This window comes from Platichthys flesus, chromosome 4, assembly GCF_949316205.1.
Source record: "Platichthys flesus chromosome 4, fPlaFle2.1, whole genome shotgun sequence".
Taxonomy (NCBI): Eukaryota; Metazoa; Chordata; class Actinopteri; order Pleuronectiformes; family Pleuronectidae; genus Platichthys; species Platichthys flesus.
Window position 1 is genome coordinate 14,133,617 of NC_084948.1, and position 21,046 is coordinate 14,154,662.

Sequence of the window (21,046 nt, forward strand, 5' to 3'; positions counted from 1 at the left end):
CAACGAGATCACCCCATTCAACTCCAATTGAATGACTTGCATTTCAACTACCACCTGCAAAGCGTGTGAGACTTTTCTTTCCCTTTTTTGTCATCTTGTTTCTTTGTGTAATATTTAGCAGGATTATACAATAACCACTGGACAATTGACCATGAGACATGGTGGAAGGATGTGGAATGAGTCAGGGAAGTCTCATTCAGATCCGGATCAGGATATTTTTTTTCACTTTCCTTAACATCCTGAGAGTGAGTGTTTCGACATTTTCAGCAATTCCCCGGGGAATAACGCATGACTAAGGGTGAAAAAACAATCGGGCATGATCTGTGAAAGTCTGTGAAATTCGGTGCAGCTTGATTGAATTTAAGGGGACTGCTGGGCCTTGGCAGAGGTATGCGCTCTATATTGAGTGCTTTCTAGTTTCACCCTGTATCTTTATCACTCAATATCTGCATGTTTTTGATTTCAATTTTTTCCATTTTACCATTAATCTCCTTTTTATTGTGATTAAAAACATGAAAATGATTCAGCTCTGCAGATCTTTGTCTTCATCACAAAACCCCTGAAAGACTCTCCAGTTCTTTTTTATTATCCCTGAAACTTTTTTTTATTGACACTGTAGCTTTATCAACCTTTTTATCCTATGCTTTCTGTCCTTCCCTCCATCTCTGTCTTGCAGTCTTTACCTCCCTCATCCCTCTTATCTCCCCTCACACCAGCTTTCTATTATCTCTGTGTCATAAAACTACTAAACAGAACTCTCAGAGGCCAAATATGAATCCCTCTTAAACTTCTGAAGCCCCATAAAGCCCCTGTAGGCTCCCTTTAAAACTCCCTGTCAGTACAGATATAATTGGTAACCTTTTCAGACTCGTATATGTTATAGCCTTCCACCTTTCGCATCTCTACTTTCCTCGCCTTCCACTACATGTGTTTCTGATTGGCTGACGGTGCCAGGAGTGAAGCTGGAGGTCTGATGGTGGGAGAGAGAAAGAAAGAAGAGAGGAAATGCGGTGCATATGGATGGAGGGAAAGGTTGTGACCTTCTTCCTCCCTCGCTTCTGTTAAATCTCATCCTCTTTGTTCTGTGGTTTTTCTCTGTGCTCCCTGGAAAATGAGACCAAAACTTATGCTTTTTAAAGGAAAAAGAGACGTTAAAAGTCCTTTCCGTTTAGACGACTGGTTATATATGACTTATCTTTACAGTCTTTATATATCGCTCTTTTAGTACACAGCATCATTTAATATAATAACTATTCAGATGGAAAATGTATTTGTTTGTGTTTATCTGAAAGCATGTTTCATTCATTCATAAATATCAGTCCCCTAAACATGCCTGTTTTATTCTTCAAGATCCATGAAATATGTTTTTAGAAATCAATGAAAACGTTGAAAAAGTCCTGTTGAGCAATGTTAAAGAGAGTGAAATTCCTGGATCTGCCCCTTGATACAGACTTGCAAGGAAAATGGGTCATGGGTTCTTCCTTGGATCATGCCCCACACCTCCAAAACATTTCATGGAAATTTGATGAGTCTTTTTTGCTAAATACCTCTGGAAAAAAAACAAAACAGACAAAAATAGAATCTCCTTGGCAGAGGAAAAACATCTGCTCTGCTCTTCCACTGAGTTAACAATAATATTAACTCTTTGATTTTGGGGAAAAGCTTTTATGATTCCTAAGAATGTTCAAAAACACTGCCTGTGCAAAGCTTCTCTGTGTTCTTGACCAGTTTGTGCCTCACACATGGAGCTCCTGGTAGCATTAGCAATGACTACATCGTACATGAGTGAGATGTCTTCCTCTTCAGTGGCTGTTAACATAACACACGGGCCCAAACATCTTTTAAGTTTTTATGTGTGTAAACTTAACACTGCTAGAGTTAAAAACATATATACTGTTGAGCAGGTCAGTTGAGGTTTAGGAATAAAATGTAGCAGGGTGTTATAACACAGAAAAATGATTTGACTATTGCATCATCCCAACACTGTTTGTCTAGAATAAACCAATTTTCCACAAAGATTTTATTGTGTGTTGATAATGTGATGATGCAACTACATTCTAAAGAATCAACTACAACTCAACACTCCACTAACAAACTTTACTATAATTGAAGATAAGGTGAAGTAGCCTTATAGAGAATAAGCCTTGAAACTCCCTGTTATCTCTCAAACTAGAGGCAGACAGTAGATATCCAGTCTTTGTTAAGGCCAAGCCAGGTGTACTGAGATAAATCCTGACAAGGGGGTTTGTAAACTTTATACGTTTAATGATAGTACATATACATGAAATAAATATTTGCTGTAAGTCTGATGGAATTAGCATTAAATGAAATGTAACATATTAAGACTTAATATATTTAGGAACCTTTGACATAATATTTTAACATATCTATTTAAATCCTAATATTCCAATTGAACTATTCTAAGATGCAGCAGAGACCCAGCTGACATTAACACTAACTCTACCTTACTGATGACTTTAACGTTTAACAGATGTTTACGATAATGTTTGAGCCATTAGACGTCACACACTTTGAGTCATTTCCATTTGGGAGAGGGATACAAACCGTACACATCTACACATACTGCATAAGTAGGATCATTATCATCTACGTTAGATGTGTGCATGCGTTTGGTTCTATGTCAATGTGTGTGTTTTTATGTTCTGGGCCCATATGGTAACCATAGATCATTGAAGCTCCGATACACCTTTTTTAGAGAAAGACAATCGACAGCTGTATTATCTTTGCAGGTCTAATAACTTCCCAGCAACCACTTAGCTTGTCACATTGTGAAGGGGCGGCACGTGAAAAACCACCCACATCCACGCATTTACAAAAACACACTGAAATAGGCACCAGTGTCATCGTATATCCACACCTACATACCACACACACACACACACACACACACACACACACACACACACACACACACACACACACACACACACACCACACACAAACACAAACAGACATGATGAAGAGTCAGGGTGAGCAGAGGCCTTGTATACAAAAATGTCCATTGAGAGTTTTGCATATTTACACAAAGTGGATGTTTAACTTGGAAACTCTCCTTTGTTGGAGTTTTCTTTTTCTTTTTTCCGTACCAATGACTTCATCCCCTCTGCGGGAGACAGATAAACACACACACACACACACACACACACACACACACGATGGTCCTGTACCGTCCTGTGCAGGGTGCTGTGCTGTGTCATAGCCATGGGGAAACTGTGAGCCCCCTTCAACTGTGTCTTCTCCCAAAGTGAAGCCAGTCTCTGGACGCACTCGTCCCTGGAGCACAGAGGGACACTCGACTTACTCTGGTGGAGAGGGAAAACACAAATATTACCACAATAACAACCATAAATATTATGATGACAGAGTAGGAGGGGAAATGAGGACAAGATGGAGAAAGTGTGTGTTTGTGTGTGTGTGTCATCCGCTCCTTCCTCTTTCCTTAGCTGGCATTACAATGTTTTCATCCCTGCCCCTTAGTTTATTGTTTTGTATTTAAGCATTGTTACTAAAAACCAAATGAACAGGTTACCATGAGTCAGGGAAATGTTTATGTGGTTCCAAGAATTGCTTTTCATGTATTTCAACTTTGACACTGTTTTCCTGGGGAATGTTGATGACATGGATCCTGATTAAAAAAAAAGGCACATTTAGGGAAGTGATATCTATGAGTGTGAAATTTGGTGCAGCTTAATTGAATTTAAGGGGTGTAGGGCTTTGGAGGAGGTATGCCCTCTACTGAGTGCCACTCTAGTTATTTAGTAACTATCTAAATAGTAGTATGATAGACAGTATGGAACATTTCAATGCGTTGGCAAGGAAAGCTAGACAATTGTAGGTAACATACTGTATTGTATTCTATGGAGGTGGTTGAGCAGAGTGGGAGAGCCACAGGGTGACAGACAGAGATGAGAGAGCCACAGTGGCAAAGTCCTCTGCCACTGTGGATCTCACCGGCAGCATACGTTTATTAACAGAAATCAGTACGACAAACATAATGTAAACACTCAAATTCAAAAATCCGCCTGGCTTCTCTCATGCACAGACACTGGCGGCAGCTCTCTGTCTGTATGTGTCTCTCTGTGTTACTCTGCTGAGACACCTCCACTTTGTAAGTTGAATACGTGGATGCACCTGTAGATGCAGCAGCATCATGCGGATCCAGAGATGCGGCTGTCGGCTGGTCAGGTTGAAACAGGACTTGGCGTACAGGCAGTAGTGGCCCTTCAGAGGACAGGAGAACGACAGCTTGGCCACACAGCCTCGATTTGAATCTGTCACACAAAAATGATGAAATTATACATTTTAACATGTTGCTCTAAAGTTGCACTGAAACGTGAAGCTCTGTCGAGCTGTTTCTCTCCTTGCTCTGTGTCTTGGTATCTCTTGCACATATGGACTTGTGTAACATAGCGTGATTCATTCAAGGGCAATGCCTCTCGTAACCATCAGAAAAACATCTTCTCTTCCCATCACGCCCCCGCTAACTTCCGCCTCTTTGCCAAGGAGCAGAAATGAGAGAATAGCGCCTGTGGTTCACATGGAAATCCTCTGCTAGATCAGAAAGAAGTATCATGTTAATTATTATTGAAACAATCTGGATTTACAACTGTATAAATTACTTGATCCATACTCTTTCAAATACAAAATTGCCTTTATGATCCCTTTGTTCGTTGGCTTCTTTGTAAGTAATTACCAATTACCAAGTCACTTGGTGAATGGATCAGAGGGCGGATCTAGGATTTTTTTATCCACTTATATCAACATTGCAAGGTAGAGCATTTTTTAAATTGGTCACTTTCTGGCTGAATTTGGACAAGAGGATTGATGGGACTCAAATCTCAGGAGGTTGACAAAGTCCACATCCAACCTCAATTCAGCCTGTCAAGCTGTTTCCCCCTGTTACCATTGTTGTGTGTGTTTTTTGTTTTTGCAAAGCTAAGCAAACTGGCTACTTGCAATAGCTGTTTATCTACCAAAGGGATGCATGATCTCAGTCTTCTCCCTGAGGGTACTTCCACAAATGGTTACAGGAAACAAACTTAACCTTTTAAAACTGGAATCATCGTCGTCTCAGTTCACTGTGAAAACTGTTACAAGTTTTGATGAGAAAATGAAACCCACTTGGCTTTGGATCAGAGTAATTTACAGAAAATCTCAACATTCATTTGTTATTCTACAAAATTAGTCCTAATTGTCAAAGAAAACATCTGGTTCCAAAACATATTTAATCTCTCAACAGAGTGAGTGATATAATACTGTGTATAATATATCTGTTAGATAGATCTGTTCCGTCCTCATCTGTCGAGATCCATAACAGGGTTCACATGAAAGATGTAACATACAGTATCATGACACATCCATTACTCAACACTGTCAGATCATTGGGATGAACTCAAACATCTGCACACACGTATGAGCTACAATATGCGCGTGTTTATACTGTTTCACTCATTAGCACAAGGTTGAGTAAATATGCGCATGTGCACTCGTCTGTGTTCTCCTCGTACCCGGAGAAGAAGAAGGGTCAGCGGCTCAAGTGTAAGTCAGCCAGCGGTGTGATGACATCATCTAGTGGAGACCGCATGTGACATCATATTATCCCGAGTGTCTTGGGGTTGATTCTCATTTAGGGGCAAAGCACCAATTGGGAGATGAGGAATGAAATGTGCATGTGTGTTTGTGTGTGTGTCGTCCAGTTTGCACTGTTGTGTATTGTTGAATTGGTGCTTGTGAACAACTGCATCAGAATTCTTGCTACAGACAGTGGTGGAGGAAGTAAATTAGTAATTTTACTCAGGTCAAATATACATTTTTTTATTGAGCAAAAGTATGTACTTGCTTTAAGTCTACTAATAAGCACTTGCCAAATGTAGCCTATTCCCTATGAATGCAATAGTCATTATCTCAAAGGTTCAGTGATGGTTTCCTCTGAATCCATTTCAGATCACAGTCTATAGCTGCGCTCTGCTAAAGTCCCTTATTTGATTACTTCAAAAAGTTGTGAATGAAAAGCATTGTAAAGATATTGTGGAAGAGTACCCCAAAATTAATCTACTTAGTTACAGTACAAGTATATGAAAAGTTTACTTAGGTGCAGCAACACAGTACATTTGCTTGGTTTCATATTTAGTGGAGGTGAAATTGAGCTGAACAAGGGTTTGGGAGTGGCTGGATGGAGTTGGTCAATATGGTTATAAATAATTATTTGTAAAAAATGTGCTGACAGGCGTTGCTAGATATGGTTATAACATCTTAACCTAAAATAAGCAAATCAAATTGAGAAACTTAAAATGAGCGGAAAAATCATTAGACATGAATGAAAATAAAACATCAAATCCCTGAATATGAGGAGAAGGAGAGGGGGGGGAAATCTGAAAGTGTATTACAGCGTTTTAGAAAATGGATTAGATTAGATAAGTTTAGAGACGTAAGAGGTTTTTTATTTCATAGTTCTTCAAATGAACTGCCTGACCTTTTGTCTGCGTTCACTGCTATGAAAGTGAGTGCTGACAAAACTGCACCCATATACACGACTGTACATGATGTCCACCTGTTTCTGCTTTGGACCTTGCTGTGTTGTATAGATGTAACTGACTCCAGCAACCCTGCCCACCTCAAAACAAGTAAACGCCTCTATACCTTGATTAATCTTTCCATTAACAAATGAGTTCCATGACAATGCCACGTCAAGAAGTACAAGTTGATCAGGTCTGCAGCTCAATTCTATCCCGTAAGTCTAAACTGTTGATAGATGTAAAGTCTGATAGAGTGATGTGTGCTCAAGCTCCAACAACTTATGTATAAACTATTAAAAACAAATTGGTGAGTCACACTGTTGTACTGAGTGACACGTTCCTTCATTCCACTAAACATAAGCTGTGAAAGGATTCCTACATGGTGCTCCAGAGATCTCGCCTTCATGTGGCAAAACATTTGCATTGTGATGTCACTTTGACCTTTGAACCTTTAATTTTGACCACCATAAATCTAAACAGGTAATCCTTGATCATCCACCCTGGGTCATCAAATCATCTAATGAATTTCAAGACAGTTCTCAAAGACGACAAAGCTGCGGTCATTACCTTCTATCACACACTGCTCTGGTGCTGGGATCTGCCGCACCACGTCTCTACAGAACGCTCTGATCGTCTCCATGTTGTCTCTTAAATGGACGAAGAGTCGGTCGGCCTCGTCCTGCTCCTCCATCTTTCCATCCTCCTCTCTGCCTTCACCTTTCCCTGCCTCTCTGACCCCTCTCTGGACCGCGGGGGCGACGGGCACGGAGTCTTCAGGGGTCCGCTTCCTGTCGGTAGGTGGCGCCTCCTGGTTTCCTGTTTGCTGATTAGTCAAAGTATTGGGAGAGATGTTGTCCGTACTTAGCTCCACTCCATCACCGTCCACCCCGGCGTCTGAGGTGATGGAGCGTGAGTGCACAGCGTGGAGGGCCAGGCTCTTTGACCTGAAGGAGGAACGAGACAGTGGGTTAATCCCACAGCGTTGACGATCTGAACAACTCAAAGTCTGTCTGTGTGTTTGACACCATGTAGTGCAGATTGGTTTGGTTCAAGAGTTCTGTCGGAAAACCACTGAGGCAAAAAAATTTACTTGTGTGAAGCGTCTGATGTGAAATCACTGCTGTCCTTGCCCTTACAGCTTCGTCAATATTGTTAATGATGTAAATTACACCGAAAGGTTTGTTCACTCCAGTCTGCCAAGTCTTGGAAGGAAGCTACTCTAGCTACCTCCAATATCATCCGGCTTTTAACCGGGAGTTTCGGGAGGTTTCTGTGTGAGTTTTGGGACTTTGTTTTATTATTACAGACTGTGACATAGACAGGAAACATTTATAAAACACTAGAAAAAGAGAACAACTTCAAAAGCAAGTTGTGTTTGTTTCAAGCAGTTCTCTGCAGGGCCGCTTAAATGACACAAACCAACCGACCTGTTGAATCGCATCTCTCGTCTCTCCTCCCTGACGGCTTGGCTCAAGCTGTAGCGTCGCAGGGAGGCAGGGGACTCCTCCTCCAGCTCCTCCTCTGCCCTAGCTTCCCCCATCTTCTCCTCGAAGGCCTGGATCTTCACCTGAAGCTGCTGTTCCGCCCCCCGTCCTCCCCCACCTCCTCCTCCCCCTGGAACCGATGCACAGGGAGATGGCAGACACGCTTCGTCCAGCCTGTAACGCATGAAACCCAAACAGAAAGGGTTGGTGGGCACGTGAGATGGAGCCTGACAGACACGTTTGGATGGATTTCAGCCTCCTCATTCTCTTTCTCACGCCAACAGGCTTTATTTCCGTATCCCTCACCCGCTGCGGCCCCCTTTCTCCCTCTCGTGCTGGCTACATCTCACCTTCTCCCCTCTCTTTTTCCAGCTTTGTTTTTCTTAGTCCCTCACATGAATGTTTCCTCCCATTTGCTCTCCAACTTAACAATTCCCTCCGTCTTTCGCTCTCTCTCTCTATTTTTGTCCCTCTCACAAGCGGCCTTTATAACCCCATCATACATTTCCCTTGTTTGCAAACAGAGGACTTGTCCCATTGTTGCTTCTCTTCTGTCCTCACCCCCCCAACCCCAGCCCCTTTCACTAATAAACCATCCTGCCTCTCTCGATCCCTCGTTCCCTCGATCTTTCTTCAAGAGGACCCCAAGCAAAGCCTTCTGGAAACCTCCATTCCTGCACACAATGTTCTCGTTTCGGGGAAAAGCTAATGTGTGTCATTCCCACAGTTTAGCCAAATGAAAACTTGTGCACATTAACACGCAAACAAACGCACACAAATTCAAACATATGCTTATGCCATCTCCACATGTGTTTTCGAAACAAGTTTTATGGCTTCAGTTTATTGTGACGTATGGAAGTCAGTTGGGACAGAATCAGATATGAAGCAGCAGGAAGATTTTTATGTTTATAAGTAAAAAATAACCCAGATCAGTTAAATGTGTGGGTTTAATGTGCGTATTGTCTTGGATTTTAACAAGTTTCAAACAAGTTTCCAAACCTTTGACTTCTCGCAGTGACATGAAGATGAATCAGTCTTTTTGGGGACAAATGCAATGTGTTTCAAAGTGCAATCTATACTGATTATCATTTGAGGGTTGTGGGGGGAGCTGGAGACAATCCCAGTTGACATTGGGTAAGAGGCGCTGTACACGGTCACCAGCGTATCACAGGACCAACATACATACACAAACAACTAGTCACACTCGCACTCAGAATTTAGAATTAACTTAACCACAGGTTGCCTGTCTTTGGACTGTGGGAAGAATTCAGAGAAAACCCACGCACACACAAGGAAAACGTGAAAACTCGACACGGAGAGACCTTTGCCAAACTGGGATTTGACCAGGGCAACAGTGTTAACCACTGGCCCACCATGCCGCCTGAAACCTTAGCCTACTGTGAGGGACTTATATTAGGAGTAAAACTATAAGCTCTGGATAAAGAGAGGAATGTGGACGATGCCAAATCAGAGATTTAACTAAACCTGGCCTTATTTATATAACTTTCTTGGTGTCGTGCGACTGTCTGCTTCAGGTTTAATTGCTGTGTTTTGCATCACCTCGTGAACCTCTGCTGAGGATGCGTGTTAAACAAGCTCACTAACTTTCATACTTGAAAATTCAAGACAACACCAGTCAATAGATACCTGTCTATTGGATTAAATTATTAAATGAGCTTTACTTTCCCAACCTGCAACGCATCGCCACGCTCTCCTCCAGCCGCCTCCCCAACAGTCTGGCTATGGCGGTGAAGGAGTTGCTCATTCTGTAGATGTCTTTCCCGCAGCCTCCCAGTAAAGAGGGGTGACGGTCAGTCAGAGCTCTGATCTCCAGCAGCAGGGTGTGGTGGAAGCTGTGCTCCATGCTGCCCAGCAGGGACACGAGGTAGACCAACGAGCTGTGAGCATGAGTCTGGAGAGAGGAGACGACAAAGAAGACAGAAAGATGATTACATCATAATGTCTGGGGTGGTGATCCAAGCAGACTTCAAACTACAACAAAAGAAATGATAAGATTAAACCAACAAGTTGCTCTTTTGTACGAAAAAATTGTTATTTCTCTCCAACTGAAAATAGGAGCAGTGTTGTGTTATAAAAAGGTTTGTATTACAAGTATTGTTTCACTACATGTGTTTTGGTTGAGAAAGAGGGAATTTGACTCTTGTTGGTTTTACACTTCCAGGCAGTTTCAGGGGTAGTCGTAATTTATTTTACTTCTAAAGCACGACAAACAACATTAAATACTATCACATGCAGCTTGCTCTCTGCAAAACTGAGAAAATATAAACTTCTTCCCCAACTGACTATAAACTGTTTGGAGTATAGAAAACCTGCTCAGCTGTGATACAGAATATCACTAACTGGGGGGGCAGTTAGCCTTAAAAGACAGGATAAGAAGAAAGATAAAATGGAAGGAAAACAGTCCTGTAAATGCAACATGTTCTCCTGTTTATCCCTATACAAGGTTTTAACCCCGGTAACATTGGATCACTGTTGTGATAACAGTTGAACAAAAGGCCAAATGATTCAGGAACAGCTCTCTTGCAGCGTTTTATGGCCGAATAAATACCTAATAAACTGAATAAGTCAAATCTGTGTACAAAATCAGAAACAGGACTCTTTGTCAAATCTAAGTCTCTAAGCTTGTTAAAAAAAGAATAATCACACAGCTTGGGAATAAAATGATACTGCCATTAAAAATTCTCCTTCTCCTCTGACTGACAAACCGTGATCGAGCGATTGTTTGATTGAAAGGACAGAAAGACGGACGGAGACAAACTGAGCTCAACAACACCTTGTAACGAGGAGAGAGGAATGCACTTACACAGTGTGGGCATGTTTCACAAGCGCTCTCTGTAGGATACTGAATTTATGAGGACGCTATAAGTGCCAGAAAACGTAGACGATGACTTTGTACTGTAACAACACCCCGAGAAAGTTTTTAGGAGTTTCTGAGATCCAACACAAAGCTGAAACAGGAGCCTGGAGAGACTTTATACCAAGTGTTTCTACCAGGCTTTAATCTACCTACTTATTCTGTATGTGCAACACATAGCTCATGAACCGTTCATTTAAGAGACTTCACACTAGGCATGTGTATAGTCAATGGACAGAGGTGGAGCAGTGTCTAATTTGATGCCATTTGGACACATGATATGTTCAACATATAATACAAATGTGAATAAACAGGGGATTCTGTAACAGTCAGTGGGGATGGGGCAGTAGGCCAGCAGTCTCTTGACCGAGTTGAACATTAGCAGTGGACGGTAACTACGTCAGGCCGTGGGCCAAAATCGCCACAAGATCATTTAAAGTATTTCATTTTACCATATCAGACTGACACAGACAGTAACAGGGGCTGTGGGTGCTGATCTGAATCAAGAAAACTACTTTCATGGAATCACTTTAGCGACTTGCCTTCAAAGTAAAAGCACAACATTTGTTTTGTTGCTCCGATGCTTTTTATCAAGCTGAATTAAAGAGGTTTTATTTTGAAAAGTTGGGTGCTAAGATTTTGTCTTAATAGACCTCTGAAGTAGCTGCTATTCAATACATGAAAAAATAAGAGCATATCAGTAAATCATTAAAATGTATACACAAAACACCCATGTGAACAATAATAAAGTCAATTCTGTTCCATTGTATGAAAACCGTATGAAAAAGTATATACATTAACACAGACCAAGAACAGAACATGACAAACACACAGGTTTATAGCGGCCACTCCATTAGTTCAATACCTCCGTTACAGCACGAGTAAAACTTACATCATTTACAGCTTGCAAGTGAGACGTGCAACTTGCTATTAAAAGACTGCCAGAGCACGAGGCCTCTTTAATCAAACGTAACAGATCGTGATTAATTGTTGGGAAAAGTCAATTGGCCTTGATTTGATGTCCTTCACACATCACTGGTTGGACTCATGACCAAAACAATAACTATAAAATCCTGCAAACGAGGACGATAACAGGAAGTTTATGTGAACTACGATCTGTTGCATTGAATTATGAGTTTTCATGTTCTCCCAAAAAAAGAATGGCAGAGGAGCAGATATGACAAGCAGCTCCGACAAGAAAGATAGAGATCTGGAGAACGAAATCAGTTCTTTCTGCTTGATAACACACACAGACACAGACACACACATACACGCACAAACACAGACACACACGCACACACACACACACACACACGCACACACACAATTTGGTCCATTCATTTCCATCACTTCATTATTATAATTCCAACAAGAATGGAAGCCAATGTCCTCTGGCAGTAGCACATGTGCTTGTGTGTTAGAGATTTAACAACTTCATTCTCTATCTTTCCTTGCTTGCGTTGTCCCTTTGGTTTCCCCTGATTGTTCATGTGCACACTGATCTCTCTGCTTCCTCTCTCTCTGAAGTCTGGCACTAACTCGCTGCCTAACAAGGCCCATGGAGATGCTGCTGTGTGCATGAATGTCTGATTTCTTTCCCAGAGAGCGGCAGTGACAGTCATCATATTCTGTAAAACACGAGAGAGGCCATTTCAATTCGTAAATCTGCTCATTTCTACCTGAACTGAGACACACTGAGGGAATTGATGAAATTGCACTAAAAAAAAACATCAAACTTCCTGGATTAAAACCTAATATTAGCGCAGACAAAAGATCCTAGAAGAAAATAATATATTTTTTTATTAAAGTTCTTTCTATTGCTACTCATTGAATCTACTTCCACGCTATGATTTATACTCACAAGCCACTTTATGATGGCTTACCAAAGGTCTTTATTTTGTCTATACTTTTTTGTAAAATATTACAATGTCCATCACTGGCTTTAACACTTATAAATCAACCCTACGGTCTGTAAGGCATATTCTGACTCTATATGTGGTTCAAAACCCCTTAATTTAAACAAAAAGCGAAGGTAACTGGCAAGCCCTTATCAAAGGTTACTGTATATGTTTCTATGAGCTGAACAACAAACTTCTGGACAGGTTTTATGAGCCAAAATAAATAAAACTCTGCAGCATTTCAGAGGAAAATGACAAAGGAAGGAGAATAATCCGAAAACAAACTGACTTATTGCAACAAATACATTTTTCCCTTCTCACATTATCTTTTCTTGTTTCATCAACTAGATATGTCTCGTGCCCGCTGGTTGGCAACAACTGCTGCTATTATTTTAATAATTAGTTTTTTTATTTTGAGGCAAAATACAATGGGGACAAAATACAACCAGCAATGCAGTGGAGAAATCAAGAGTTTGACTTAGAGTAATTTCATGGAAACTATGATCAAAACCATATGATGTACAGCAATGCAGCCCCAGTCACAAATACATTAGAGACTCAAAAAATCACCACTAGTAAAGCCTCAGAGATGGAGTTGAAATAGAGTCTCTGAATCGAGTTGCACGTGGTTGATTCAACAGCTAATAAAAATACTTCACCTCATCAGTGGGAGTACTTGCTGTAGGTCGGCTGGATGTAACAGAAGTGTACAGGGGATTTTTTTTCACAAAGATCTTTGTGAGAATTGTGGTATATTTCAGCACAGAAACATAAAATAGATCAACTCTCTTCAGGGGGTAAAGGAAGCCAAAGAGAGAGTGTTGCAATCCTGCTAGAGGCAAGTAAAAACGCATCTGTGTGTGTGTGTGTGTGTGTGTGTGTGTTTGTGTGTGTGTGTGTGTCGGGCACAAGCCCACGGGAGGCACTCTCCACTGCCATCACCAGGAGGCCTCTGCAGAGGCATTTCCCAGAAAAACATGGGTTATTTATCAAATGGTTCCAATGTGAAGAAAGACAGGACACTACAGTCTTACCAATTGTGTGCGCGTACGTGTGTGAGAGAGTGTGTGTCTGTGTGTGTATGTGTGTGCTGAGGCTGGGTTGGCAGGTTTTTCGACAAGAAGATTGAGTAGGAAGGAAACTTTGGGAGGAAAGGCTGCCCTGGAGAAAGAGAAAACTTTATTATGGTTTCCAGATCCATGATTTCTGTGTGTTTGTGTGTGTGTGTGTGTGTATGTGTCTATATATATCTGTGGATATGTGTGTATGTGTTTGGGGGGCACTTCATCTACTGACAGTCATGATGTATTTTTCCCCTTAAGTTAATTTCCCCAAATTATTGTTAAACTCCCTTAAATGGACCCAGAGGAAAAGAGAGTGGGAACTTTCACCCTGTCCTGCTGTCACCTTCATCCCTCTGCACACATGCACACACATCCACCCACACACACACTCACACACCAGACACACACACACATAAACGTCAGTGTAACTGTAATCTGTGACTTCATCCTACGTGTGCTGTTAAAGTGCTACCTGGACAATCATGCATTACATACTATGTACAGTGATTTACAGAATATTTAAACACTTAAAATCTTGACCAGCTGGTGGCATTTGGGTTAGATGCACTTTCTGAACGCCAGCCCACAATTTCATGAAAATCCAATAAGTTGTTAAGATATTTCAGTCTCTGCTAGGGTGGTGGCCATCCGACTCACCTACACTATACAGAAGTTGAATGAAGAAAAAGAGCCAAAGAGAGAGAGAGTTTCTATGCATGTGTGTGTTCCTGGAAAAACCTCAGCATTCATAACTCACACACTTCCCTGTCCACATGCAACAGCGACGGCAACACTGCCACTTCGCAGTTTGCTCCAGTCGTTAAGCTAATGAACCTGCAATCAGCAGCTCAAGTGTTTCAGCAGAGGGCTCCTGTCACAGTCAGTAACTCTCCTGACTCGGACAGAAGCTATTAGGAGAAAACGAGCAGCCAAGTCTGCAGGACAGCCAGGGGTTGGTCCAAATTAGCCTCATGGGACACGATTAGCTTCATTAGAAACAAATTTAGATTTTCTAAACCTTTCACAAAGTGCTGAGTACTAGAGCCTGACTGACATGGATTTTTGGGGGCTGATATAGTGAAGTAAAAAAAGGCAAATACTGATATATTGGCAGAAATAAGTCCTAAGATGTGGTTAACAAACCATTATGACACATAAATGTATTTGGGACTTGATATTTTACAGTGCGCATGAATTTTATTATAAATTACTATAACTAAAAAGAAAACACAAATACAACCCAACAAATGGGCTTGACTTAAACAAAATAAACATCATTTTTACATAAATCTTCTTTTCTACATTGTTTATTCTGTAAAAAGTAAAGTTTTCAGTGCATATCTGCAAACATAAACACTGATACTGTCCATGAAAGGCTCAGACCAGCTTATTTTTATCGGTCAATCAATAAAAAGATCAGGCTCCAGTGAGGACTGTTGTGGTCATGTGAGCAGTATTCTGAGACATGATTTGCCGCATTAAAGAAGTGCAATTAAAAGCCTTTATTCATCTAACAACAGACATAGCACATAGATGAATAACACATGCACATGCCTTTTAAAAAATATTATCAAAAGAAACTAAGATGGTGGAAGCAAAGGTATTCTTAACATGCTTATTACACACAATTCATCCTACACAGCATAAATATACAGCTGATCTTAGGTTGTTAGTTTTCCCCCCTTTGTCAACACAAGAAGAGCAAAGCACATTTCTGAGGTTAATGATCCCTTAAATTGTGTTATGACTGCACCATTAGACTACAGCTAAACAACCTGGTCGTTAAATATTCCCACAAATTAGATCTTTGCTTTTTCTCCCACCAGAACAGCGGTTTCTAATTCCCCCGAGGGCTCGGCATCTGCTTGTTTCACTGAGCACTGATGTAGACGTTAGACAGCAGTCAAATCCTCCGGATCTGCCCGGCCTGTCCGGTCTGAGAGAGAGATAGAGTGTGTGTGTGTGTGTGTGTGTGTTTTATTCTTGGCTGGACAACAGAGAACAAGTCATGTGAGATCGTAGCCCATTTCTCACTACTCATTAAAATAATCACTCCTGCCTGTTTCTGTGTGTGTCTGAATGCCGACTGTCAGGCAGACCTCCATTCATAGCATTATTCCCATGCCTTTTTTACATGAGTGGCAGCTTGTCTTATATTGAACCGGTGCACTGACAGAACATACATGTGCAGCAGAACCAACCGCCCTGTGTCTGCCTTCACCAACCCTTTTTCTCTCAGACTCACATGACGTCACCGTGACCTTTGACCTTTGTATGCAATCATGCTGCCTGCTAAATACGCACACGGTCACTCTCTGTGGCAAACAACAGCTGCAGGGGAATGCAAACTTGTCAATCTGCATGTGTGTGTGTGTGTTTTCAGCGAGTGTGTTTGTACCTCACTGATGATGCCGATGGCGCCGTGGGTTTTGGCCACGTGACCCAGGAGAGCGGGGCACTGGTGTCCCACAGTCCTCAGCACGGGCAGGAAGCTGACCAGCGAGGAAGGGCTGGCCTTCGACACGTCTACCAGCACGCCCAGTAGCGACTCAGTCAGAGACTTGTCACTGAGGTAACCAACCAGCAAAGGCACCTGAGGGCTTAACATCTGCATGGGGGAAAACATTTAAATAAAGCATGATTTGTGGAAGATTGATTATAACATTGAGAAATTCTTTCAGTTTGTGCTTCGACGCAACCAAACAGAGGCCGGATGTGTGTTTGCTGGAGTCTGGAGGTTTGGGGGGGGGGGGGGGGGGGGGGGCCTGGTGACTAATCACAAACAAGAGCTCGCCCGTAGGACTGTCTGGAAAAAGTGAGTGAATGTGCAGTTCCCCCTCATTATCTGAACTGGTCACACTGCGCTGCATCCCACTAACTATGCCCATCAGCGCAGCCCTCCTGCTGCTCCTCTGAGTCACTTGTTCTGAATAATCATGTTAATATCAAACAGCATCTCCTCCTCGGGGGAGACAATGTTTGACCGCTGAAAAAATGTAAGTTATGAAACATTGAGGATTCATTACAGATCACCGTCCTTTTTAATCGTTTCAATACCCCGCCAACTTCCAGCGAACAGCTATTAGGACTGGGAAGCTCTGGTGGCGGCTGCGATGATCGCTGATACAATCACAACAGAGGTATTCTGTGCGTCTGAGTGAGGGAGGGGGTGGCGGCGATCAGAATTACTCCAGATGGCTGGTGTTTCTTCCTCCCAGTGCTTGATATTTGAGGGTTTTACCACAGTGCGCTGGTATTTGGTCATTTCCCCTCATGTTGTACATCAGCAGCTCTGCTCGAAAAAATGCAGGATTAAGGGAATTCCTATTGAGAAATGCTCCACGTACACGGAGGCATTTCCTCACTTACAGTACGTTCTAGTGGATTTTTTTCAGTGTTGCCAAAAGCTCAATACGGGAAATAATAAAGTTGAACAATAAAAGGTGTGATTAGGCGTTTAGTCATAGGCACAAAAAAAGTCCCACACATTTTGTATTGGTACTCGTCTATGGCTCCCTGTAACAGTTATTTCAAAGTATACCAAAACATAACTGTTTATATATATTCAATGCTTACTTTAAAATATAAAACAATATAGTGTCACAGTGGTGTGATGCTTATCACTGAGGCAATCGCAGCAAGCTTGAATCCCTGTCCGAGGGCATCTTTAAAAGGATAGTTCACTGTAAAACGCACAAACACTCACAAGTGGATGTTGCTCTGCGACCATCTGGATGAGTCTGATCAGGTGCTGTTGCTCTGGAGACTCCAGCTGCGTCATCATTGTGGTGAGGTCGCCGAGGTGACAGTGGATGGTATCTGGTTGTCGGGGGTAAACTGAGGGCAACACTCGCAACAGCATGTGGTTACCTGCCACAAAGAGCGAGAGGGAGAGAGAGACAGAGAGAGACATATTTACGCCAAATTCAAAATGGTACAAAGACCTTTCAAATACTGGAGTCCAACCTTTGGAGATTGAGGAGTTGCCATAGACAAAGGCAGATAGACAAAGAAACTCTGAGTTTTCTCACATTTTCTCATAAAAGGCTCAAAATGTGATAACTTACAAATTTATTTCATTCCACTTAAGTAAGTAAATCTATAGGTTAAACTGTTGCAGTTCCATAGTCCTGCAATAAATCCTGTTTACCTGGAGGTTACCATAATCAATTTGAAACGTGAAATATGGTGGAAACCAAAGAACTTGGAGATAACCCAGAGCAGGCTGGTGACAGAACAGTTAGACCAGCTTCAAGCTTTTCATCTCATCCATAACTCATACCTGTGGCTAAGCAAATGTTTTTACATGGTTGTGAAGGTGTGTGTCACAGAAAACCTTAACTGGGTAGTTTGGATCCTAATTTTACTTTCCACACTCTCTTCTAAACATGTTTGTTGTTTTTTCTTGTCTGTTGCCACATTCCCACGTCCCTCTAATTAACTTGGTACCAAGTGAAAGTAAGACCCAGATTGTATGGAAGTATAGTTTCGTCTACGTCTTTGTGTCCAGTAGCCGATAAGTAGAACTTATCATAAAAGTGGCATAACATTAAAGTTAAAAGGTAACAGGAAAAAGGTTGATCAAAGAAAGCATGTTCAGGAGAGGAAGGATCTGAGGTAGGAAGGAAGGAGTATTAGTTAGAGATGAGCCAGTTAACTTGCTTTAATTAACTAGGCCTCACTAAGAAACAGACTGACTTCCCAAAACTTCAAAAAAAAAACACAAATATGTACATTTCCCAAAATCTTTAATCATTCCAATTCATTCAAAGCTCAAACACTGATGCATTAAAAAGAGGATTCTTCAAAACAAAATGTCTCAGGCAAATGCCCACGATGATCAAATGAAAGTGGCTTGAACAGTCATTTCATTAGTGTCAGAGAGACTGATGAGATGTGCCATAACAGTAATCAGTAAATTGTATGTTATAGTCAAATTCTATGCAAAAAGTTAATTACAATGACTTAATGAACTGCACTTTCTAATCACCCTTTCTCATGCTGAATATAAAAGCGAAGTTGACTCTGCATTGTGCTGATATGTCAAACTAGCTAAAGAGAGTCTATTTATCTGTCTGATCTAAACCCTCATGTCATATTTCATCCGGCCTACATGAATGATTTGACATAACAGGTGACCCACAGCTATAAATCACCTTAACCACAGGTTGTGAGCTCAAAGATGAACAGACGGCTGGTACTGATCAACAGAGAGGACCGACTGTGCTGTGCTGACGGCAGAGGAGAGAGCGCACATAAATATTTAGATACATAGTCACTGCATGGCTCTTCTTGTGTCTTCCCTTTAATCATAGATTACACCGCACAACGTTTCTCTAGACCTATGAAGCAAATCCCCATTTAAAGAGACAGATATAGTTGGTGTACAGAAGGAGAGAGCTGGTGAGAACCATAAAGCTGCTGCTGTAGCGTTTACACGTCTGTTCAGAGGAATGTTAAAAGGCAGGAGGAGACGAGAGTCTGCACACGAACCCACTGACAAGGATTTATAGAGCTTACCTGGTTTTAGGTGCTGCTATATTGTACCCTCAGGCAACACAAGCAACACACACACACACCTAAACACACAAACAGGATGTATGACGCACACTATTGGATGGAAAAAACTCTTTTGATCATTGATTGAATATGCTCATAAAACATACAGCTTCTTCTGTGTGTGTGTGTGTGGGCAGTGCCTGACCTTCATACCTTCATTCCAGTATACCACCCCACACTGTGTCGTATACAAATCTCCATTAAATATCCTGTATTGACCTTCGATCACAAAGGCGACATTTTTGAAAGGTTGCTCAGACATTTTCGGCTTTCCAGCTCACTGATGTGTCAAACTATTGAAGAGGCAGGCGAGGACTCGGGGGCTCTTTTTGGGGTGTGTGGGTTTTTCCCGAATGTCAAATTAGAATCCAAAGTGTCATCATTTTTTTTCTTTTACCAATCCTCGGGAGACAGTTCACTGAGCATAAAAATCCCTTTGATTCAGCTGTTGGCTGTCTGTCATATTCTTTCTTCTACTACATTAAAATGTGGAGTAAATAAATTCCGTAAAGGCCCAAAGAGGACGATAAAAAAGTTTGATTCATAGGAGAAATGATTGGGATAGATAGGGCTGTGGTGAAAAAAAATTACCACCCATAAAACCAGAAACACTCCAACAGCACTGGGACTTGTGCATCTACATCTTTCTGAGATCTGGATTTAAGTTGCACATCCATATTTTATTTTATGAATTTTTGCATATTAAATATCAATATGTTTACCCCCCCCAGAGGCTGCGAACTAAAGTGGATCAAGACACTTTTAACGTGAGATAAGGGACAGCGCATAGAGTTTATGACTGAGGAGTAAAAACAAGGTTTTACCCAATCCCTTAAAGAAGCCAATTTCCTTTACAGCTTAACGGCTTTGTTGAAAGAAATTAATAAAAGAATCAACACAAAAAAAGCTGCTTTCAAAAATGCACTGCACTAAAGCTTTGCTGAAATCGTTCGGAGGGGTCGTATGTAAGAACGCAAAAGTTTTCTATTTTCATTGTGAATGAATCATTTTGTCGGTTGATCAAATTATATTCAAAATACTTAACCTGCCAAAATAAACTCTCAAAGCACCGAACACTTATGTTACAGAGGTTTCAAAAATCTGCAGAGATCAGCACATTTGATTTCCCGGACCAGGAGCTTTACGACTTAAACCTGTTTTCTGCAGCTTCCAGGGCTCGCTGCCTCGCTTTAGGTTTTATGTCCCTCAAGTCATATCAGGCAGCTTGAGTAAGCATCGGGTGGGAGAGGGTGGGGGAGCAACTGTCAAATCGAAATGTAAGAGACAGGAGACAAAACTCAGATCTTTGGGATTCTGTACATTCCCGGTGCATTAGCAAAACCCACCCCCCCGCAACACTGTAAAAATCCTTTAAGAACTCCGGCCCACGACTGCCCGACTATTTGGATGGGATCCAGCAACCAGGACTACTTGCAAGGATTTTCAACACATGTACACATGACTCATATGTTTCTGGCATAAAGATGTTTTATTCAGGCTGTAAATCAGTCAACACCATAACAGCCAGCCAGATGTACAGAAGTGCATTTCATGGATCTATCCACACACGAACAGCCAGATCTGCAAAGTTCAAATACAGTGACCATTCACCTACAGTAGATCATTTCAC

At 41.5% G+C, this 21,046-nt stretch overlaps 1 protein-coding gene across 1 annotated transcript in view; it reads right to left on the reverse strand.

Annotated features, from left to right (window-relative positions):
- Nucleotides 1-21,046, reverse strand: part of veph1 (ventricular zone expressed PH domain-containing 1) — a 75,646-nt gene that overhangs the window by 27,174 nt on the left and 27,426 nt on the right. Inside the window, exons 5-11 of the mRNA XM_062386622.1 lie at nt 17,564-17,727; nt 16,256-16,465; nt 9,712-9,932; nt 7,964-8,194; nt 7,104-7,480; nt 4,153-4,292; nt 3,189-3,323 (exon numbers count right to left, since the gene is read on the reverse strand). Of these exons, the coding sequence (XP_062242606.1) occupies nt 3,189-3,323; nt 4,153-4,292; nt 7,104-7,480; nt 7,964-8,194; nt 9,712-9,932; nt 16,256-16,465; nt 17,564-17,727 (1,478 nt within the window). The remainder of the gene's footprint in view (nt 1-3,188; nt 3,324-4,152; nt 4,293-7,103; nt 7,481-7,963; nt 8,195-9,711; nt 9,933-16,255; nt 16,466-17,563; nt 17,728-21,046) is intronic.